The sequence below is a fragment of the Pyxicephalus adspersus genome, chromosome 2 (assembly GCF_032062135.1).
Source record: "Pyxicephalus adspersus chromosome 2, UCB_Pads_2.0, whole genome shotgun sequence".
NCBI classification, from domain to species: Eukaryota; Metazoa; Chordata; class Amphibia; order Anura; family Pyxicephalidae; genus Pyxicephalus; species Pyxicephalus adspersus.
Window position 1 is genome coordinate 88,432,588 of NC_092859.1, and position 25,154 is coordinate 88,457,741.

The 25,154-nt window shown below is 37.1% G+C and overlaps 1 protein-coding gene across 2 annotated transcripts; it reads right to left on the minus strand.

The window, feature by feature from the left end:
* Positions 1-6,679: 6,679 nt before the first annotated feature.
* PHLDA1 (pleckstrin homology like domain family A member 1) lies at positions 6,680-20,250 on the minus strand. Of its 2 annotated transcripts, XM_072401387.1 has the most exons (3): positions 20,099-20,250; positions 17,386-17,953; positions 6,680-10,832 (listed from the first exon to the last, which is right to left on the minus strand). In XM_072401387.1, the coding sequence occupies exon 2, from the start codon at positions 17,849-17,851 to the stop codon at positions 17,411-17,413; it is 441 nt and encodes a 146-aa protein (XP_072257488.1). In that variant the 5' UTR covers positions 17,852-17,953; positions 20,099-20,250; the 3' UTR covers positions 6,680-10,832; positions 17,386-17,410. The 2 variants fall into 2 exon arrangements, with proteins under 2 accessions (XP_072257488.1, XP_072257486.1); XM_072401385.1 differs by lacking the exon at positions 20,099-20,250 and having other exon boundaries at positions 17,386-18,069.
* Positions 20,251-25,154: the final 4,904 nt, after the last annotated feature.

Genomic DNA, 25,154 nt, shown 5'->3' on the forward strand with positions numbered 1-25,154 from the left:
AGATCAGTCCAGGCAGCATACAATCAGTCAGGGAACAGGCAGAATCAGTAATAGTAAATCCAATAAAAACAAACAAGCAGCAGATCAGCCCAGGTACTGGTGACAGAGTATAGAGGCTATGAAGTTCCAGCAGCTAATGGCAGCACTGAATAGACCCAGGAACTAATCTGCCCATAAAATCCCTTTTAGCTCTGCACAGAATCAGTGTTTGTTGGGGATGCCAAGAGGGTACACCTCAGGCGGGAAGGGTACACCTCAGGCGCGGGAAGCAGGAGATGCTGCTATTTCCTTGTTCTCTTTGATGCTGAAAGTTACATTGTTAGACAAAACATAGTGTAATATTGCTATGGCGCACAAAATAGGACTGCAGGCCAGATAACCATTTCCTAACACATTTCTCTTTTTGCTACCCTTTTCTGCTACCCGATTTGCACTTATGTTTGATGAAGGATTGCTGTTTTATTACATGTTTACTACAGCTTTGAAAGTCTGTGTTTTAAAAACAAGGAAAAACTTTGGTACTATGTGTCTCATGATGGTTGTCCAAAAGTTTATCAAAACATAATATTTATTAAAAATACAATATCATTATAGATATGTACAAACACTAATTGGCTGCTTGCCCTATAGCTGAGAACCCTGTGGTTATGTTCAAACCATAGAGGCCATGAGGCCATGAGGTTGTGATGTGCTTCCTCATGCAAGGGAAGTGAAACAGCCCCATTGAGAATAAATGAGGGCAGTAATGACAGTGGCAGTACTGCTCACTGCCGACAGCTGACATACAGGCGTCTGCTTGTTCTTCAAGAACCAACACTGTGGTGCAAGTAACCAAACGCCTGGTGAGGTGCCAGCTGCCTCGAGCCACACAGGATAGCTTAGATAGATAACCATGTTTCCAAATTTATGGCAACAGTTTAGGGAGGGTCCTTTTCTGTTTCTTCATAACTTTGCCATGTGCACAAAGAAAGGGCTCTTAAGGAAATCATTTGATTAGTTTTACATTAGGGACCTTAAGTGGCCTGCACAGAGCCCTGACCACAACCCTACTGATTACCTTTGGGTAATAAGAATTGTGAGTCAGGTCTCCTTGTTCAACATCAGCATCGGACCTTACAAATAATCTTTGGGCTGAATGGGCATACATTTCCACGGATACATTCCAAACATACAAAAATCCATACATACAAAAAAACAAAAACAAAGGGTTTTAAACCCCTTTCCCCAAAAAAGAAGGTAATTTTTGCCATATATAAAAGGGTTGTCTACTCTTTTATGTTAGGAAAAATGTTTCATTTAGGTCCACTTTAAAGATGAGTTCCATGTAATTGGATTATGTTGTATTTTGTAGAAGGAGATTTTATGAACACAGATACATAAAAAGTGGTAACATTTATATCTTGTCCTCACTTCAGGCTTTACCCTTCCACAGGCTCTTAAGAAGCCTGTGCTGAGAATGCTGACAATTTGCTGTATGATGCTCACTGTAAAAGACTGTCACCATTACCTCCTTATGACTGATTAGCTACTCATCACAAGGACTGAATGCCATCACTTGTCAATGACCCTACTCTGGAATGAGTTCACTAGAATGTACAGCATTTCCATTTTTGTTGTTGTCTTCCTGTGCTGAAAAATTGCCTCTGAAATAATAGTCACTTAAAGGTCAACAGCACAATACAAAAGAAAATTAATTTAGAAAGCAATTACAAATTCAGAATTTGGTGGTTGCTTCATATTATTGTCCCTCGTACATCATTATGGCTCTTTGTGCTGTCCCAACGGAGAAATTAATATCACTCAGTGAAAACAATTGTTACAAAGGACAATATAGAACATAATAAATAATGTCTGCATGTATTTTACTTAAACAAAAACATAGTTTTTAGTAAACTAAATAAACTAGTGTAAGTGGTAGAAGGTTTGCCTTTTTTATCTGCTCCTGACTCAGGGAAATGCAAAAAAAATATACTTTGACTCAAGTAGCTGTAGAATGCAATCAAGTTGTTAAAAAGTGGTAGAAGGTGGCTGGGAATAAAATAATATTGAAGTATATGCAGACAGTAAAAAGGGAAACAATTATTCATCCTTATCATGGATGTTGTATTTGTATGTGGGAATATGGCCAAAGGGTTTCAGGACAATTACAGTGTCCCCATCATTTGGGTTATGGATAAAAAACACGATAAAATATTTATCACATTTAGAATAAAAAATAATTTGTCATTTATAAAGAAATAATTTTAAAGACAATAAGGAATCAGTCTAAACATTTGTTCCATAAGTTTGCAGCAATACTCACATTGATTTACACCTTTGTAATAGCTTCTCTAGAAAACACTATAAGCATAATGGGTCAGTTTGAAACTAATGGCAGGTTTATACATTGCATTGGGTTTGACATTTTCACATTGTACAAAAGTCTAGCAGCCTTATATATTTTGCATTTCCATGTAAAGGTAAACCTTCATTGATAATCTGAACATGTTAAATTTCAATTGTGTTACTGGGTTATTCAATTGTGAGATCAATATAATATAGGTGATTTCTGAAAAAACAAAAACTATAATGAATCCATTGAACATTAAAGTAATCAATAAATAAATGCTTTAATAAATGTATTAATAAATGAAACAGAATTCTTTAATGATTGTTGGTACTGCTAATTATACTGTATACTGAATACACAATATATAATCTAGTAAATTATAAGTATATGATATAAAAAACAGTATTTATCAAGGTACAAAACATAGCTGAAATACATATATGTGCACTGCCAGGTGTTTTGTAATTTATATTCTGTTCATACACTTCCATATTACATTGTATTTGGTGAAAGAGATACTGATTCCATACAAAAGGTATTTCATGATAAGCTTTTCATTTCTTTTATTATTCAGTTAATTATATAGCTCTTTCATCAAAGAATGAGGTATGGAATGCAGTAATCCACAGCAGCCAGTTAATAATCCAACTATATTAAACTTTTAATATATGGTTTACTTCACATCATTTTTTATTACTATGGTATTATTTCAAAACATGCAGTTAGGTTAATTGGCTTCCCCCCAAATAGACTGTGTTAATGACATATGACTATGGTAGGGACATTAGATTGTGAGGGACAGCTAGTGACATGACTGTGTACTTTGTAAAGTGCTGCATAATATCTTGGCACTATATAAATACTGTATAGTAATAATAATAATAAATATATAAAATGCCTAAGTGTAGCAATGGCGGTCAAAGTAAAGTTCCTAATGGGCAGCAGTCTCTAAACACAGCACTGGCTATCAAGAAGGCAGCTCAAGACCATGTTCCAGCATCAGTGCCCAACCTCAAGCCAATACCTCAAATAATATTTAGTAAATTAAGTCAATTTATTAAAACTTGGAAGTGATTTTTATACAGGCTATTATTAGGTCTGCCTAAACTGACCTTGAAATATTAGAATAACTGTAGGAGAAGTATTATGTTGGTCCATTAATCATCAGTTCATCATAAACTCAATGACTAACATAAATCAATAAAAAGTATAACAATAAAGTGACGAGAAATATAAACCAGACAGATTCTTTATAGCAGATCACGCCAAAAGTAGGTTTATTAGCATTGTTCACTCTGACTTTGCAAGTCTCTCAGTTTGTTTTAATGTTGGAGTCATTTGGTATGTGTTTACCTGGGCAAACATATAACGTAATAATGAACTCTGTTTAGTCAAACAGAAAAAATAAAAGTTATTATAAAGTAAAAGTTCACTGATAAGTCACCTTGTGCAGCACACAAAAGCTACTATCACCAAAGTAAAGCCTAGACAGTATAACTTCCTATTAATCACTGACTAGATTCGTGTGCCAAAAAATACACCAGAAGAGTGGCTGTCTCTACTCTGACTTACAGCATTATGACACTAAACAGTCATTGTTAACACATCTCTGGGACACTGGAGGGACAATTCATATTTTCATTATCTCTATTCATATTTATAAAACTGCTCTAGGCATTTACTTTATTTTAGTTAGACAGATATGAAAAAATCCACATCGCAGATTGACCTTGCTGGATTAAAAACACTTTCCATCCATTTTTTGTTCTGAAAATGTGACCAGTAATTTTCATAGCACTTTGGTGGCATGGTCATTTTTTTACGTTTGATACACTTTCCTGTTTTTTCCTTTTTTAATTTTTGACTGTGGCTAAAATGTCTGTTTTTCTTACACGGCATTTTCATATGGCAACTTTCCATGTCAAAGTTTTGTGAACTGGTAATTGAATGATAACGTGTAGCAAATGTTTAGGGAGGCTTTATGAACTGCTTGTTCGCTCTGTGTTAAATTGGTATTACTTATTACATAAAGTCCAATCAAGGTCACATGTATAGATAATTGGCAAGATGGTACCGAAAAACTTTATTTTCATTATCTTAGCTCCACGTACCTATTTTAGCAGTTTACTATTTAAAGACTGAATAGTTTATAAGTGACCTTGGCCACTCTGCCCAGTGCACTCTGTAATCCATCATCCCTGATCAGACACCCTTTCCTCTTCTTTAGTACTTTTGTACAAGTGTAACAGGTTAAGTTGAAGATGGAAGAAGTGTAGCAGTTACTCAATCTAGAGCAAGGGAGTGGGAGATCAATACAATTTTTTGACATTGACAAGTAAAAATTAAAAGGCACACATGCTGAAATGTACATGGAAACTTGCATGAAACATGCCATTTGCACTTCTACCTATAAAATCTAACTTTTCACAAACACAATATAAAAGTTGTATGGGTGATAGTGTATCCTCCAAGCCAACCCATTGCTTCAAACATCCATGTCTGCACCAATCTATCAGTCTAGCTAGGTGTATTGCTTTGGGTTAAAAACGGGTTGCGGGGAAACAATATCTCCGTGGGACTTAGGAAGTCTAAGGATTTGTTTAGTAACATGGGGGAAGTCCATGTACCATATAAAACAAAGAATCTCCTGACAACATTTGTAAAGTATATATCTGGGAAGGTTTACAGGAAGGGTTTGTAGCAAGTACAAAAAAACACAGAGGCATGACATTCATTTTAAACACAATGCAACTACCAAACCACAAAAAGGTTTATTGCTTCAAGTGTTGTAAACCTTTCTTGATAGAATTAGGAAGATGTATAAAATTTTAGTCTATTACAAGTGAGAAATTAGCAGGGATAGGAGTACCTAAACAAGAAATAGCAGTTTTCACCAAAAGAAATAAAAAAGTGAAGAGCTAGACAAGGTAGTTTGCAGGTAAGATTTTGCAAATTTTAAGTTGGCTTTTTAAGTCACCCTGTATGAGCCAATAAAAGTTTATGTGATCTCTCTGACTCTGGTTTGGCACTTTTCTTACATTTGTTACTTGAATAAGTGAATTTTTAACTCTGGTTTCCCCAGTAAAAAGGCTGTCCTGATTTCATGAGAGCAGCCTCACCAGAGCCACAGCGCTCCATACAAAAGAGACTGGCCCTTTTTGTGGCCTTGATAAAGAGGACCATTGCACCCCTGAAACAGGTTGGTCAGTATGGAACCTCAGTAAAGAGAAATTCGAAAAATCGTAGGTGTTGACATTATTTTTTTTTAGGAATATAATCCTATCAGAAGCTTTAACCTCTAAAATAATTAACACAAATAAAAAATAATTTCTATTGATACTTTATTTGAAATGTAATGCACTTCAAAAAATAAATCATTTCTCACTGATAATATGGTAACTATTTGGACAGAGAAAAATGAAACGTGACTGTCCCCTGCTAACAGTATTGAAGCTTTTGGTGAATGATGACAACCCTAAGGAACAATTTGTGTGTTCGACTTTCGTGTCATTCTAATTTACATATTGTGAACTAAACGAAAGAACAGAACGAGTCATATCACGTTAATATATCAAATGATCCAATATGACTTTTATGCTGCAATAACTTAGAACCCCTTCTGTTTCCAGAATTCGTGATTTTACACCACTCACTACAGAATACATTTTATAACACATGTTGTGTTTGATGATTCATTCCCAATTAGACTTTATAATTCTGTTCCTTAAATGGTATGGAAACCCCCGGGCCATAAATATCGAATACTCATCAGAGTAAGAACACAGAATAATATGTTCCCTAACAGATTGTCTATGGGAGGATTTGCTGTCTTGGCTGTTATTTTAACATTAGTTGGAATAGCTGTCTGGCTTGCCACTAATATCATTACTTCTATAAATGGATTATTATATCGAAGGCACGCACTGAAGAGAGAATTTAAGTAGATGTAAGAAATGAAAGCCAGCTTTGAAACTTGATTCTGTTGTAGGTGACATCAGCGCTGATGGAGTGCATGAGCACATTCTTCATAACACTGCGACAAGCCAGTAGCAAGAACGTCACTGGAAAATATGCGTTATAAAGAAATTCTGCCCTTTCTTTATTCAAAAGTTCTGAATGGCTCACTGTTCACTGGATGTTTGGTATGTTTTGATTATTTTGGGACTTTTGCTATATCATAAGATTGTGAAATCACCAAGCCTATAATATAGCTGAAGCTCTGCTACTGAACAGCTACCAATGAATGGATTGTATGCAGTCTGGTCGGGCACACTACTCGTATATGCATTTCTGATTTTTTAGCTAATGTTACGCTATAACTTTTGTATATTAAAAGACTCCATAACATAATTTACACATTTACACCTTTATTTTTTACACTAGTTTATGGCAACATGTAAATAAAAATCGATAAGCAGAGGAATCTTGCACATTCAAAGTAATAAAAACACACACACACACAATCATAAAGAAAGGAAAATAAAATGATGGCACTCAATGATCCAAACTTCTATGTACAAAAAAACTGACACTATAGAAAAGTCAAAATAAAAAAAATGTAGCTTTATGTAACTAACAAGTGAAATCTATTCATGTTTCCATGTAGCAGTATTTATTCCTTCATCCTGTTACTGGAAGAACTGGATGTCAACTATGTCAGTATTAACAAAAACATACAACACATCGACATTTAAGACACATATCTATTACTAATGTGCGTTATTTAGAGTTCTTATTCAAGATCTTTCCACAAGCAGCTTAATGATAGTTTATTAAAAAAAATGATATGATATCATTGACAACATGTTTTGTGTATGTGATGATCATAAGTGCTGCAATACACAGAAATGACAGCTTTGTTTTACCAAAGCAATGCAAACAGCAAAGATGAATTATAAAGTATAATAACCTATGAAAACCAGTCAAATATTAGTCTTATTAACAAAAAATTTGGGCTGGTGCTAGGGGGTACTGCTTTTCACACTATGATGATTCTTTGCTCCCTTACTGAATAAATCTGTATGTTTACTGAAAAATAAATATTACACATGGTGTAAAATATGGCAACAAAACCACCCATTTCTGTTTGTGCACTGGAGTGTTTTAAATTATAAGATATTTCTATGTTATTCTTTATTTATTTGGATATACTGTATAAATGTTGTGTATTGGCTTTGGTCATTTTCCGGTTCTAGGACTGTACTTTCCATCCCACAGCATATTTACTCCAAACTGGAAAAAAAAGGTGAAATTAATAGACTAAGGATTTGGAAACCAAAGCAACAGAGAAACAAAACTAAATTTAAACGCACCTTACATTAAATTGTAACCTAAAGCTATGGTTGGATAAATAATACGGTAACAAAAATGTTGCTCCAAGCTCCTCTGGTGCTTATTCACATGGCCAAAACTGCTAATTTAGTTGGCTGTATTTATTGATGGGTGCACAGCCAGTGTAATAGATTAATATCTCTATCAGTCATGTACATCACCACCATGCACCATGATTTCTGATTTCACTTGATCAAAGGATCATTATTACTGCCAGTCAACTAACATATTTAGGAATAGGTAAGAAATGGTGACCTACAGGGTATTCTCGGTATAGATTTCCTATAAGTGTAACTCCATCTTTAATGAATACATATCAACCCCTTCTAGATGTTAACACCCTCCTAATGCAAGAATAATATCAAACTTTGCTGAAGATACAAAAACCTAAATTCATATTGCAGGGGGTGCCTTTAGATTTGACTTGCATTTAGGTAAAACCTTTTGGGAAAAGCTGTGATGCAATCAAACAGGAATTAGATTTTCATCAGGGGTGTATGGAAATACAGCAAAAAATGTAATTTTAATTTGAAATATTACAAAATGACTTGTGTAGCAGTTTTATATGTAATAATAACCTTTTTTTACAGAGAATGCAAAGTTCCTCTATGAATGAACATTAATTAACATAGACATTTTATAAAAATATCAATATCTATGCAATTGTGTAAATTCCAATAAATCTATTAGGATTTGTGAGGAATCATTACCACATTGTACGGCATTAATCTGGCTTGCCCAATTATCTGTCTGTATGGCAGGCAGGAGGTATTGCTTTTCTAATTAATTTGAAGCCAAGTTGTCCAGACTGCACTTATTAAAATGCTTTTGAGGTTGAAGTAGTAGTAGGAGGATTTGGGAAACATGTTGCTATGACTAATGAACTGAATCAAAGATGGTATTTATAGCTGATGTCTGTTTTATAATAGCTTTGTAAAGTCTCATTAAATGAGACTCGGTTATCAATGTAATTAGAAAGATACTAGTGAAGAAAACAAAGTTTTTCCACATTCTGCACCAAGAAGTACTAAATAGTATCCATTTAAGAATGTAACATAAAACATCTTTTTTTGTTTACCTGGCCCCTGATTGGTCATGGCTGACAGAGGTTTTTCTTCTTGCCTACATGTACCATAAAGAATCAGTATATCACTCCTGTAGGTAAAATCATGACGTATGGATTTTCATTTATTATTGGTTACATGTGCTGTCTAATAAAGGTCAGGTAATTCTAAAACAATTTTATGAAGTTCTGTAAGAGCACCTTATACTAAGTTCACAGGACACCAGACCGCCTTACTCAGTAAATTCTATACCCTAATTTACTCCCTCCCTACCCTGCCTTTTATTATATAAGCTAGAGATACTTTGGTTTTACCACAATGAGAAATAATTCATTCATAATTCTTTTTTTATATACTACACTCTAAATCATTACACCATGAAGGAACCTAGCCCAGCAGTTGACATTTAAAGACTTCTATTATGCTAGTTACTGAGCCTACATACAACATCATAATTATCAATGAATTCATTATGCATTAAAACTGAAATGCCAAAAAAACAACTAACAATTTTTGTTACTAGTTAATAATGTTTTTTAGGCATCACAAAAACAATAAGAAATCAAATAGGAAAAAAAAATCTTGTAAATTTTGGTTCGATTTGTGGATTTTCCATGGATGAAAATGACATAAAAAAAGGGCATGTGTGTGGCCATGTCTTAGGCAGTTTGGAACAAAGAAGGCTTAAAAGAGGCATAAACAGCTTTGATCCTAATAACCAGTAACAGCCATGTTTCCCATGCCTCATCGGTCAATCAAGTTACAACATTGGGAATTAACAGAAAAACAGCATGGAATCTACTGATACCCAATGATCAAGGAAAAACATAAAGAACAAATTACTCTTGCTGTTAGGGATAGGAGGTCAGCTCATTTACAATGTGAAATAATAAAACCATTCAAAACCGAAAGAAAATTGTTAACATGAGATATGGATAGCTCTAAAAGTACAGTCTACCGAAATGTTTCTTGTTTAGAACTGAGATCCCTATTACAAGTATACAGCCATAAAACAGTATTTTACCTTTCTGAATGAATCAGTAATACAATCCTAAGGCATGATATTGATTGTTGGTGACATTGGTGACCAACAATCTAAAGACAAGACATTTTTACAATCTCACCCCCCCCCCCCCCAATTCCCTTTATCTAGTGGGAGTCAGATTACATAAAGCACTTTATTTAACAAGCTTTACCACTCATTATATGAACAATGCTTAAAAGCATACAGTAACAGCATTTTATACAGCATTTATATACAAACAGCAATGTACTCCTTCAAATGAAGCTGACCGCTCTGATTAAGAATGCGTATTGTATTACCATTCAGCTACAACCTATGTGTTCATGTTTGCTTTCCCATTTCCCTTGCAATTTAAAATAAAGGCTTCATGATTTCAAAGGTGAATTTGACTGAGGAAGAATAAACAACCATCAATGAATCAAAAGTCTTTATGCATGAAGGTCTTTCAGGCTCTTTGGGGGCTAATAGATGCCACAAGGTGACTGCAGAGACAGTGACTAAAAGTAGCAAATCCTCCGGACAACACAGAGACAGACAACATGAAATGGAAATGATTTGCCTGACCAAACAGAACCATCAGAACTCCTTATTTGATTTTCATCCTGTGCTAGATTTGTATCACGCTTGAAATTCTGTCTTGCAAGTTTGCACAACTGTAAAAAGTAAATTTTTCATATGGTTTAATATTAGGTGTGGAGCTCAGCATAAAATGTTGGCATTCTTCATGGTACAGAAGGCAAAAGAAATAAAACCTCCCCTGTGCCTCCTTCAGTGTTATAAAACATTAACACTTCATAAAAGAAAAAAAAATCAGGCAAAATATGAATGTAGGCAGCATTATTTTGCACCGATCCTTATAGGCAGTCGTATTTGGTAGTTTAAATGAAGGAAGAAATAAATACATTGCAAAATATGATAGTACAGTATGTCCTAGCATCCCATGGTCCATGAATGGCTGCAGACCTTCAAGCCGCAGCAGATGTCCACAGTTCAGCATTGTAATACCCAACTTTCTGAATGTATGTGATGGATAAAACAACAAAAAAGGACTTCTTGTACCAAGTAAAGTGCATCTTTATTCAACCTGAAAAAGAGAGAGATATAGCTATTAGTGACAAGTTTTAAAGTAAACAAACATTAGGAGATCATATTCAAGAACTTCTTACTTTACTTTCTTACTTTTGGCATAATATATAACATGGAAGAAATCCAAGCTACTGATAATGACCCTGTAGAAAAATTTAGAATCCACTGGTCTTCACCATTTCAACACCCTAGCTGTTCAACATAGACTTCAATGTAGAATACCATTGCACCCTGGCATGTCACTTTTCTTTGGTTGTTTTCCTGGCCATGAATCAAAGTGGGTCTTTGTCCTTAAACATGGTTTGTGTGATTAAAATGTGTGGCACCAGCTTGCTCCTCAGGCCTTAAATTGGCAGCCATGTTGGGACCTGTGGTAACCCAAACCAGTGCAGGGAACACAGTACAACCATCAAATGCAAAGTCCAGTGTAAAAAAAATACAGTGCAAAGTACACACATGGGTCACCCTGAATGCCTTGTCTCCTGGGGTGAATATTTTCCCTGAATGGTCCACCTGAACCAGTAGCCCTCCTCTGGCTTTCCCCATTTTCTCAAATAAAAAGGAAACTGAAAAAGAACAGTAATTGCAGTTTGCCATCTAAGGTCTGGAATTCTCTCTTTAGTGATTGTGACAACTGAGCTGGTCACCAGGCAATTCTACACACCACTGATGTCACCTGCTCAACACAATCTCCTCAGACAGCCCACTGTCTGATACATTTTATACATTTAGATACATTGTAATAATATTATTTAGTAACTTTCAATACTTTACATTTTCTACTTTCAAGAAATCAATGCCTAGTGATAGTGCCATGAAGGTTTTTTTTTTTGTTTTGCGGGGCCACATACACTTTAAAATATTGATTTTGCAACATAAAAAGTATTATAAGTCCTTAAACAAAACTAGTGATAATACTAAACTAATAACCAAAGCATGGAACACATAAACCATGAAATCTGCATATAAAAATAATAAGTAAATAGAAAATTACATGCAGCCAGATTTTATCAAATCTTGGCTTTTCCGGCAAAAGTAATCCCCTCCCACCATTTAACACCCTCTTTTGTGCTTTTAATTTGACACCTCACTTGACTAGCAGAGCACATTTGTTGGTGTAAGAAGGCAGAACAGGAATTTCTAAACCTTCCCCATTCTATCTAAAGCTAAGTTTGGCTGGAGTTCTAGAATATGGACTCTTTACCTTTGTATTTTATCGGGAACAATTAACATCTGCATATAATAAAAAAATGTTTTCAAAATGTGGAATTTTTAGTTTGAAGTCCTGTAAATTCCCTTCAACAATCACCATGGGTCAGAGCTAAAAATGGCATGTAATAATTTACAACCTCTTCTTTCTTTCTTTAAAAGGACATTTAGAAAGATGGAATTAGCTATTCAGTCTCAGCTGTGACTTCCAAAGGATGAGACAAGCGTTCTGAGCAGAGTTTAGAGACCATTAAACAGTAAATGTTGAAGTGAGTATTTAAAGTGAGATGTCAGATTCCTGCAATGTGGAGGATTATCCTAGATAACCATCAAGCTTTAGGGATGTAAACAGTGTAAAACTGAAATTTTCCTCACCTGGGAGAAACATTTGTGTTCACCTGCAAAAATCAAGCGCCAACTATACATCTGCCCTGAATGTTGTATAGCGTTCTACTGTGGTGGGGACTAAATGACGAACACAAACGGCTGCTGTTGTTTTCTAACTGGAAGGACGCAGAGGGGTTGCAGCTGTCTGCACATAGCTTTACTTTGACTGGAAATGATCACTAACAATTGTTCCCAGCAACAATTACTAAGCATCTATATGGGTTTACAGGTCTGCATTCTCCATTATGCTGAGTGAACCACTAAAGAGAAAGAGAAATTTTTTTTTAAATGTGTTGCTGGATTTTAGAAGTGAGGATGAAGACCTTTTCAATGTCAACATTTAAATCTGTCAACATTAATATTTTAAAATTTTAGCAATATTTTTAGAAGTTGTGAAGTATAGCTTGTATTCAGAGCATAATGACTATATGACTATACCGACCTTTGCATGGCTCCCTCCCTGCTCATTGCTCCATCTCAGCCAATGGAAAAAAACAAGTATTAGAGCTGCTATGGAGCCATGGAGTTACTTCCCTCACACCTAACAAATGGCCACTAGGAACAATACCATTCTACTACTCATTCTTGATAGCACCAAGTATTTTGTGGTGGCTCTGATGGAAGGAAGAGCAGTGGGAAACCATTTCAAAGATAAGTAGAACTGGCTTTGGAGTTAGGTTTTAAGAAGAACTTGTCACCTTGCCAAGTTGGCAGGGTATGTTAAAAAAAGCTAATAAACACTGTTTGCATACAAGTATTGGGCACCCATCAGGGATATCTTTTTGGTCTCTCTTTTGGCCTCCAGGCTCTATCCATACATACAACCAGTTTTATCTGACATCTTTTGGAAGTACTAACGACACTTCCTTCTGTTATGAACAACGCTTTCAGGGTTCTCCCCAGGCCCATTTAGCTGGGTGCACCACCCGGCACTTTTCAGCACCCACTCGGCTGTTTTTGGGTGGTTACTAAAGAGTTTGGTCACAATACAGGGGCTGCCACCCACCTACAATTTCTTCCCACCCGGCTTAAAAAAATTTCTGGGTTGAGCACTGGCTTTTCTTTATTATTTTTATAGGCTGCAGGCTTATCAATGTGTAAATGTATATAGTATATAGTATATAAAGTTATCTGTTAGTCAATACTTGGTAGTTTGTCTGCAGTATTTCTAACATAGAATGAGAGGGTAGTTAATATTTAACAAACACCATGAAATTGGTAGAAACATTGCAAGCTATCCAATGCCTGTTTACAACTTCCTCTACCTTTAAAGATCAAGGAAAATACTAAATGAGCCATTCATCTTCAGCTTTGACTTGACATGAGAGCAGATACAATAGGGAGAATTGGGGAAGTAAAACAGAATACTTCCACTTGCTCGAGAACTACATACTCCATGAGAATGAGATAGCCGGTAAGACGACATACAAAATCAATAACTGACCTACTAATGCTAAGACACAATGTCAATGTAGTTTACTCAACATACCTTCAAAATAGGGGTGTATTTGCCGCACTTGCCCTAAAAATAACCCTGCCTCTGTTCCTCCTCCCATTGCTGATTGTTTTTGCAATAACCTAAACAGCAGTTCCACAGAGACTTTGTTTCCTCATTTTAAAGCCCAACTGGAAGGACAATTTAACCTTAAAAGAAGATCAGTGATGAATCGGATATCAATGAGTCTGTGGTGGACAGTTCTACTAATAGGATAAACTTTGCAATGGAAGCGGTTTTCTGTCTTCTTTACTCACACAGGCCTATTCATTGAAGAATAATTGCCATTTCAAAGCAGCAGTGATCCTCAGCGTTCTGCAGCAGGCTTAACTAAGTTCCCGACCTCTGCCTTTTAAGTTAATAGAGTGTATAAGAACCAAATTTTGGATGTGGCTACAGCTGATCATGGCATGGTTCTAGAAAGGTATGCAGATGTCTTACATGCAGTGCTGTTTGCTATATTCTGGGACTGCCTAGTTTTCAGCTGCAGGTAGGAAAGGGCCCTTAGTTATACAGCAATTTGGAGTTGGACTTTAAAATCATGTATGTCCCCCTCTCCTGCACAGCCCACATTCAGTAGACTTTAGTGCTAAGGTCCATGCTGATAGACCTTTATAATAAAGTTATGAGTTATCTATGGAGAGGACAGCATGGCGGGGGGGGGGGGGGGGGTATAAGTGTAATGTGTTAATTACCTCTGTGCTGTCCATTCCCAGATAAGGCTCCATGAAAACTGGGACCTGGAACACAGCTGTATTGGTATTTGCTTGAGAAAAAAACTACTTTCTTCTCTCCATATTTAAAAATGTGTTTTGATGAACATTTTGTTTTTTCTTCATTTTCTTGGTTTTTATTTGCTGAACCAAAGCTTTACATTTTTCTTTTACTTTAAAAAGCTTTCTGTAAAAATGTAAATGAATGCAGCCAATGAGGAGACATTTTTGGGCTGATCTGGAATAACTGGAAGCAGTTTCCATGATTCTCAGAATTCTAGATCTACATCCTGCCAAAATGGAAACATTTTCACTTCATTCTTCTCTCTTTTTTTGAAATATTGAAGAAATAAAAACTTCCTATTTTATTCATGTCTACTGCTATTAAATAGAATGTGTCACCTATCAGAAGCCTGCACCATTTGCAGTGACTTATTCCATCCATAAATGATTTGATATGTAGCAGCTCTCTAAACTTGTATGATTTTTCACTATGTGAGTTTCTGGAAATACATCAGCATTTTGCCTGTGGAGTAAAAATATTATTTCGACAACTTCAAATGCCCCTTCCCTCAGCTTGTGATCAATAACTGCCAGCTTAATAGCAAAAAATGTTTCTCTTTTGAGGGTATAAGGAAATAACCTTTAAACGTTTGCTGGAATTCAGCCACATACTTCAAGACTCTGCAATGTCATGTTACTGATTTTTATTAATCTGCTTTCTAACCCTTTAATGATTAGAGATTATCAGGTAAAAAGTTGTGCCTAGGCAGTTTTCCTACCTGGTGTAAGACTAGCTGCAATCATAAAGCAGTGCTCACCAGACCTGTACACTTTCCTATATACAAACACTACTGATTTAGGATGTAGATGCATTGGAAGTAGAGATAGTCAATGTAATGAAGAATATTAAAATGTTCTGCAAATCACATGCAAATTTTGTGCAAATGTCACTGACTTGAAACTGAGCCAATAAAAACGGTTTAGTTTTAAGTCACCACAGTTTGCATAAAATATACATCTCATTGACCATCTCTACTTGCCACCCTAAAAAGGAACTTCCTTAGCACGGACCTTCATGGTGGGACTCAAAAGTAATATTGTATTAAAAGCTGACCATTTAACTTAAGAATTTGCACTATAATGTGAAAACTCTGTGATTGGGTTCAAATCTGATTTTATGCCAATAAGCAAAGTGAGAGGTACGGATACTCCCTTGGCTACCCTCCCCTGGGTATGGGGGCAACAAGTGGCCTTTAATGCTTTCTCCCAGGATGCAATATCAATGGGGAGGAGACAAAATGGAGCTAACAAATGTTTTCCATAAAGCGCTTTCACGGGCAAACCAAAACAATTAGGGGATTGTAAGGAGGATAAGTCACAGTGAGTAGGTGGGCTGTCCTTTTTTATAAAGATTTATGTGTTATGTCTGTGGTAAGCCAAAGTCCAGCCATTTACAGATCCTCTGAACACACATTAGTCTGCACTATGGATTCTTCATTTCACACAGATCAGTTCTTCCTCTGGATGATCATCAATAATGATAAAAGAATGGAAGACAACCAGACTCACTGGTTACCTGAGGGCCACTCAGGAAACAATTTTACAGATTATTACTAGCATGTTCTGATAAAAGAAATATAAAAGAATATAGCATAGCAAGAAATATTCTGGTCTGAATATTCTGTTATGTAAAGCTAGGCTGCTTTCTTTTCATAGTAATGTCTGCTTCTCATTGGAACACAACAGAAATTCTCTTTCATCTACAGTACAATGAAAAGTTAATTCAACTTGTGATCAGTCTAAAATTTTATACCAATGTCTAGCTTCTCTAAAAAGGGTTCTTCATAAGATATATATATATACATACATGCTAACAGGGGCTGGGAGAACACTGTACATATACGTATATATATATATGGCAACACAAGATACTGGAAGATTCAGGAGTGGATTAATTCAGAAGTAGAGGCTGATGACTAGTAAGTTAGGTACAGTTGTGGTCACTTCTCTCAGCCAATCATGTTCTTGGATCATGAAGATTCCTGTTTCTTTATTTCCCTTAGACATAATAGGGTATTTAGAGTGAATGTAGATTCATTTGATTTACTATCACACATTATTAAATGAAGAGCTTTTACTTCTTTAGTAATCCAACCTTCTTTTTAGGTCACCTGCCATACTATTAGGCAGAGTTTCCCAACCAGGAAGCCATGGAACCCCTAGGGATCCTGCAGAGATTGCTAGATGTTCCATGAACAATGAATGTCTCTCAGGTCAGTTTAATTGCTAGCAATGATTATTTTGGCTATTTGTAAGAGTGACATTCTTCCCACTGACCACCACACTAATGTACTGGGAGCTATGGATATAATAATTATAGAGAGTGTTCCCCAATACCTGAAAGTTATTTAAGGGTTTAGGGGTTTAAGGGTTACCCCATGTTAAAAAAAAAAGTTTAAAAAACTGGCCTGGGCTCTCATTGATTCCCCCCATACATCCCAGAGGAATCCCAATCAGTCCAGGATCAGATTTACTATTATATAATTGTGTGAAAGCAAAAGTAACAGCAACATTCACTTTCTATGACATAACATAGTTCTGTCCTACATTCCCCAAACACCACTGTCTGATCCTAGTTTGATGTAACTCCTAGAACTATAAATGACATATTTGTATAGAGAATAGAATGTGCCCAGTGAGGGTAGGTGGGTGGATAGGTGGGTAAGATAGGTTGGTAGGTGTACCTGGAATCTGGTGCTGATGCTGGGACTATGCTGAGTTGGAGGTGCTTCTGATGCGGTGTCCATGCTGCTGGACCAGATGTTGCTGTTTCTGTCGGGTGGATTTGACGGCTAGGATGGCTTGTCTGTTTTTATATTGCACCATCTGCAATGTGATCTCTGCATTCCAGCCCTCGTCCTGCGGGCACCGAAAATCAATCTCCCTGCCCTCTGCCATGACCACGGTGAAATAGACGTATTTGCCTTTCCTCTCCACACAATCCACCGTCTTCATGTTGGAGAAGTGCAGCTCCTTGATGCGGGCGGGCTCCGGGGAGCTGTGTGCCGGCTGCTCCAGCTGTTTGGGGGGGATGAGGAGCAGCCCTTCCTCTGTCAGCAGGCACCGCTTCTTCTTCCACAGCTGCAGCAAGCCGTCGCTCCTCTTCTCCAGAAGTCCTTCTTTCACCACCTTGCAGCTGCTCTCCAACATCCTCCTCGCTGCCGCCGGAGACAAAAGCAAGCGATGACAAGCCGCTCTGCCTAGCGAGCTATGGGAGCGCTTCAGTACGAGGAGCCAATGTGAGAGCAGGACCTGAAAGGGAATCATTAACAGTCAGGCAGTGACAATGCCCGCCAGGCAGTGCGAACATTCAGTGGGCTGCGTGTGACGGCATCGAGCGGCAGCTGCAATCTGCTCTCCCTCACTGCCTGCCTGCTCATCTCCCTGGAATATGGCGCTGGGGACTGGCGCCACCTGCCGGACACATGCGCCTAGAGCAGCCAATGACAGGAATTAAGGTGTATTCATGAACAACATGAAAAGCTTTACAAGGGTTACTACTCTTTTTTACTGTTAGGCAGATATAAAAAAGAGACAAGAATTCTCTTTAAAGTAAAGGGAAATTCCTTTCTAAAGAGCCCATTCTGACTCAGTCACACACATTGCCCATTATGGCCTTTCAATGCACTAGAATGGAAAAATAAACTTACACACAATATATTTTCCTAACCAGTTCACCACGGGGCATGTTTATGTATTGTAACGTTCTGCAGTGTGTCAGGCCTGTGGTGCCAGTCAAAATGACTGACACACATATTGGGTTCTATTTATAAAACATTCCCTGGTGGGAATCAATTATTGGCATTGAAGATTCCACCAGATTTCCAGAATACACCAGTATGACTCGGCCCCTAGAATGTTGTCACTATTTACCGTCACCTCTTCACTGTAAAATGTTGCATTACCATCACCTTTTGTCTCAGTGTAATGGGATGAGGAACAATGAGAGGAAATTTTATAAAATTTGCTGTAACAGCCATTGCAATAAAAGCTAAAAAGCACAAGAAAGGGCCGTATGAATTATACTGAGCCTATAATGTATGATAAGGGGAATGGGGTCATTTACAATGGCAGGTGTAGCTAGGTAACACAGTTTATAGGACTTCTGTCATGGGAGAAGTAAGTAGGCCACCATTGCTGGCCTCTCCTTCTATACATGTATGTTCTCTGGATGTCATGTTGCTGCCTTCAGTCTCTAACCACCACCAGTGATGATATTCTGACATTTACCTGACTTTTGTTTGTACTATTTATATTTTAGGTCTGTGACACAGAAGGACAAAGGCCAGAGGGGTGACTAAAGGGAGGTCAGAAAATGCAGCCCCATATAACTCAGGATTGGGTTTATGATGTACTCTATCAAGCTTGAATTTACATTTCTGTTGTGAATCTCTCCATAGACTGTACATAAAATGTGATACCAGAGATGTATTCTCCCATGTTCCAGGTCTTTTAGATAGATCTCCCTGAAACTGTATCAGGGCATGTCAGGTATATTAGTATTACACAGACATGACAAAACTAAGAACAAATGCTGCTTTCTATAAATGCTGAGCATACTGTATGTTAGTGATCACAGCACATGGCCCTGCAGCTGGTAAGGAAATAAACTACTTGCAACTTCTGTTATCCATATTTTAATGAGTTTATTTACAAAGGTTGAGAAAACTATGGTCACCTTTAAGATCTGATGATATAAAAGGGCTAATCTAGAAAAAAACATATGTTTGAAATGCTTCATAGTAGTGACATGCAACCCCCCATAAAGGAGCCATGTAGTAAGCCCCAGCAGCATTCCTGTGTGTTGTTTATGTTCAGCAGACATGAGATGATCATTAGATGACCCAAGCTATAAGTGCACCTCTGCAGACATCCCACATCCTAACCAATACATGTTTATGTAAAATAGATGTATGTGAAAGCATTCCTAACCTTAGTTCTCCTACAAAGTTCTTTAAGGGGAACAAAATGCCTTGAACATGAGCTGGAGTTATGAGGCATGCACAATGCCCTGAACAATATTTGCTTTAATAAGTCTCCTTGCCTTTAGGTTTTTTGCTAAGTGCAATATCATTCAATGCTAAATACCTTCTAATGTTTATATTGGAATTTTAGGGCATATAGAGAAACTGAGTCAGCTTATATAACATAATGTATGTTCATTGAGTGTAACACTGCAGTCATCTGGCTAGGATATACAGTATGGAAGCATCACCAAGATACACTACCATCACCTTGTATGTAGTATGAAATCCCATCAATGAAAACCCCCTGTGTGACTTTGTTAGAAATGTATTTAAACGAAACCTACTACTTCTGCCCTACATGTTTTAATTGGGTAAGTAATGCTAATAAACCTTGACTAAGTATGAACAACAGAATTTATGGGATACTTACTTGGCAAGCTGCTCAGTTTGTGAATTCCCAGCAGGCGGATATATAGATATAAGCAACATAAATAACAATGGGAGCCAAATCTTATAGGCAACAATGTAAGTTAAAAGAAGCACAGCCTTCTCCTTGTGTGTGACTGCAACAGCTGCAGTCCTGCACTCTGGTTTTGAACTAACTCCCACCCACTGCCAGTACATAGTGCAGAGAAAGCAAACCCTGGGATGTTGCAAGATGCTTCAAGCCACAAGACTGGATGTGGGGAGGAAGGAAAGGAAGGAGGGGGTAGAGCAGTAGCAGTCCTATCATAAACCACACACCATTCATCATTTCTACACATGACTTTATTAGACTTTCACATTGAGAGAAGAGATGGGAACTGTTCAAGGCATATGGCATGTGTACATTGTGTTCAATCAGCTGCTGGCTGAAAGCAGGCGTCTCATTTTTATTACAGGGTAGGAAACCTTGACCTCTGTGAAAATCATCCCTGCCTTATGTGAAAATTTCCTTCTTATAAATAGCTCCTACATTCAGACAAATGTCTGTCTCTTACATCACCTGCATACTTAGGACTGAATTTTTAGCTATCCAGTCCTTTAACTATAAATTAAAGTACCGGTAGTTACAGTCCCAAAAAAGAATAGCAACAACATGAAGCCCTAAACAACTGGAGTAACCTGGACCTGAATCCTAGTCCTGGGGCCCAGAAGACCCACCTACTTCTTTATCTGATCATCTAATTATGAATTATTAACAGTATCAATAAAAACAGCATAAATAAAATAATTTATTTATAAATCAGCTCTGTCATTCTTATAATGTTTCAGCATTCGTTTCTTTAGGTTCTGTAACAAGCCTGGGGCTATGGCTCCGACTTCTCTCTAAAGACTGACTTAGAACCGTGATCTTTCCTTCCGCACTTCTATGTTTTAGTGCATTTTTATTGAAAAAAATATATAAATATTACATTTTTAAACATTTTGTCAGTATATGACAAACTATAGGTTTAAACATTTAAAGCAGATTTTCTTATTACAGCAGTGTACCAAATGAAAAGCTCATATGTTCTTTTATATTTAAATTATTTAGATGGGATAAGTCATAGGGCTCTATTTATAAAACAGGGAATTTAACATTTACCCAAACATTCCCTGGTGGGAATCAATTACTGCCATTGAAACATATGGACTTGTAAAATTATCCACCAGGGAATGATTGAGGGATATCCAATTCCCTGTTTTATAAATAGAGCCTATAATGTTATAATCACGCTGACCTATATACAAACTGATGATGCTATACTTGCATTTTGTATCCCAGGAATCATACCTGCTACCAGTGGTATAAGCACTGGTGGGGGGGGATGAGGGGGTTCACAACTTTTCATTATCTAGAAACTTTAGAATCTTAATATTTAGTCTTTAATTAATATAAATTTAAAGGCCTTTTTCAGAATATTTACATTTGCCTCCCACATATAAAGCTTTACCTTGCACACATAGAGTGTGGCTGGTAACTGCACAGGGAAAAGCCATCTGTTTGCCTTTACATAAACCTGCTTTGCCTAACGGTAGATCTAGCCCTGCCAATGACCGATATTTCTAATGAAGAAAAGGCAAATCAAATTGGAGATTTACAATTGTTTGTAAGTTTGCATACATGTAATATACCAATATATATTTTTAATTTTTACATGACGTGTTCCTTTTCAGGGCTGTAGAAAAGCTATTCGTTTGCAGAAAAAGAACAATGGTATGGTGTCAGCAGGTATGTGAAAGCTTTTGTAAGTATGAGAAAACTACATATTAAAACAGTGAATCATGCTGCTTTACATGGCAATAAAAGATGGCTCATAATATACCAATCATTGTTAAAATAATAATATTTGTATAATGTAAATTATTAAAGTAAATACTACATTTGGGAATAGTTTTTTTATAGTGTCAAGCTTATAAACCAGCCACACCTTTCTACATGCATCCGGTTTTTTATATATAAAGAAAGGTGCTCAGTGGCCTCTTGTGTTTTACAGTGTTATGACATGCCAGTCATCTCACTTCAAAGCTTATGGCATTTAAATCCAGGAAGTTGGTATAGTTATTTCTTTGAGCTCGCTCCAACTGGATGATTGAACTACTAGACATGCGCTATTATTAGGCACTGAACCCTTAACCCTTCCCTGTTGCCATATGGGACTCACAACATTGAGCCTTTCTCTGGGGGGAGGAAACATGGGATTGCCTTACCTAACCAACTGATTACGCAGGTTAACATGTCATTTTCATCAGATATCATTTTATGTGAGATATGTAGTATTTTTGATGCAGATTTCAAATCTATGTTCATATTTTCTCTAGCATGTCTAGTTTTTGTGATTCAGCTAATTATATATTGTGTGAAATTCGGTATAAATAGCGTTAACATATCACAAAATTTAACAAAAGTTTTCTTTTTTAAGAAATTGCCTTAATGATCCAGACAGTTTCTGTTACACGTGTCGTTTATTCACGACGAAAGCACAACGTCGCCAAACTACCACAGAACTTAAAAGGATAAATCTTGGGCTCCACATGTTATCTTTAACAGTTGTTCCAACGAACTGCGTGACTGGCTAAATCGACGTAAAGCAGCAATGCCATTTGCAATCCCAATGGTGTAGAGAGAACCGCGAGACCATCCAATCGACTGCTATTTTTTGCCACGTCAACAAAAGTGGATTCTCAGGTAAAACAAAGCACAAAATTGTATATCCCAGCCTTGATTCTGCAATTAGGCTTGTTTCCCATGATGATTCATTGCCAGTTCCGGTACCCTCCTCATGATGGACTTGCTTCTGTAGAAGGTGATGAGGAATGCGCTGGAGTTGCAGTCAGTTACAACCCCGAATCATCTGATCCTGACTACTTGGCCAATGAAGATTCAGAACCAGAGACCTTTAAACAAGCAGAGCTAAATGATCTCATTTGTGATCTAGATCTCTCCAAAGACAAAGCAGAACTTCTTGCTTCAAGGCTTAAACAGAAGCACTTGCTTGCAAAGGGTGTAAATGTAACTCACTACATTTTAACTGTGCTACTGTCATAATATAAATGCACTCCTTACAGTTTGTCACAAGAGCATGTTGCATCTGAATGGCGTATCTTCCTTGATTCCTTTAGGAGAAGCTTGAAAGCAGTCTTACTACATAATGGTAATTCCAAACCAAGTTTACAGATTGCCAATTCCTTTAACCTAAAGGAGTCCTATGACAACTTGAAGGTACTACTTGAAGCAATCCAGTATAAAACACACCAGTGGAACATCTGTGGGGATTTCAGGGTCATTGGCTTTCTGATACGAATGCAAGGAGGATTCACAAAATATTGCTGTTTCCTATGCCTGTGGGACAGCCGATCTACGGGAGACCATTATGCCAAGCGTGATTGGCTACCAAGAGATACCTATAAGCCTGGAACAAGCAGTGTCACGTTTCTGCCTCTGGTTGATCCGCATAAAATATTTCTGCAACCTCTCCATATCAAGTTAGGCTTGATGAAGAACCTTGTAAAGGCCATGGGTAAATCAAACTCCATGGGTTTTCAGTACCTTGTTGAGAAGTTTCCAAACATAAGAACTGCAAAAATGAAGGAAGGGATATTTACAGGGCCACAGATCAAGTCTGTTTGGCAGGATGATGTTTTCAAACAATCGCTCCCAGCAGCCATTCAAGCGGCTGTGTGAAAATTTCCTGGGCAACCATAAGTCTCCTGTATACAGAAAGTGGGTTGTCGCATGTCATTAAAAATACATTCCTTGCACTCACATCTAGAATTCTTTGAAGAAAATCTTGGTATGGTGAGTGACGAACAAGGAGAACGTTTTCACCAGGACATTCAGTTAATGGAGCACTGCTACCAAGGTTTCTGGAATGAAAGTATGATGGCTGACTACTGCTGGATCCTGTACCGCCACAATACAGACAAGGAGTAGACAAGAAAATCATACTCTAAGCATTTCTGAGGAAACAATGATATCTGATTGACACTGTTCAGTAGATCTATACCACAGTGTGCCTTATTTTACTTCACATTAAAAATGTATTAACATTCACTTCAATGGTGCTTACGTTTCAGTACAAAATACTTGCACGTACAATGGTAACTATATTAGTACTCATAACTGTACGTGTTAGGGAAAATGTAGGGAACTGAACGTGTAAGAGAAAAACTGAAAACAGATCTCCAAAAAGTGATTTAGAAAGGTTTGCTGTGGTTTCTGATGATCAAAACTAATTTTGTGTTGACCTGTGTTACAATTATTATAAGCTTGCACAGCTAGCTGTTAAATATTTACAGATATTTGGAAATGGGGAAATGTTTCTAACATTGTCAATAAAACCAATATTCCATCCATTTGTAATAGATAAAATATATTATATAAATCCTCAGCAGATTGCTGTACATTGAGATCCTGAAAATATCACAGCACTCTGCCTCAGTACTCCTGTCTGATTTAAGTAGTGGGATGGCTCCTAGGATGAGGAATTAAAATATAAAAACACCTTTATGGGTATGTGTCAGTCTGTATGAGTAGGTATTTTACCCTTCATGGGTAAAATCCAATGAATAAAAGGGGGAAAATGACAGGACTGGAAAGAGCTAGATGATGCTGATGCCGTACAGTTAAAAAATGAGACAGGCTTCACCTTAAGTCTAACCAAGTCTGCTGTGCTCTTCATCTTGCTCTGGATTCTTCATCTTCAAAAGGTATTCCCCTGCAAAACATTTTTGGAGTCCCAATCTGCTGTCCAGACAACATAACTAACTTGTTACACTAAGCAGCTTTAGTCCAAAGCTGCTTCTTACAGAAACCTAGGTTCTTGGACAAGACCATCCCTCCAACTTGTGCTTAGGTATAAAAGGTATGAAATGTAGGGATGAGTAGGTCACAAGGAAGGGGGCTCTATTGCTAGGAGCAAAAGGAAATATTCATGCCCTAAATGAATTACACAAGATAAAGTTTATGACTATTTGACTACCAGAAAACAAGGGTGAGCTTGGTCAATCTGCATTGCAGATGC

Excerpts from the sequence above, each read along its gene's own strand:
- PHLDA1 (XM_072401385.1), bottom strand. The coding sequence starts at position 17,968 with ATGATTCCCTTTCAGGTCCTGCTCTCACATTGGCTCCTCGTACTGAAG.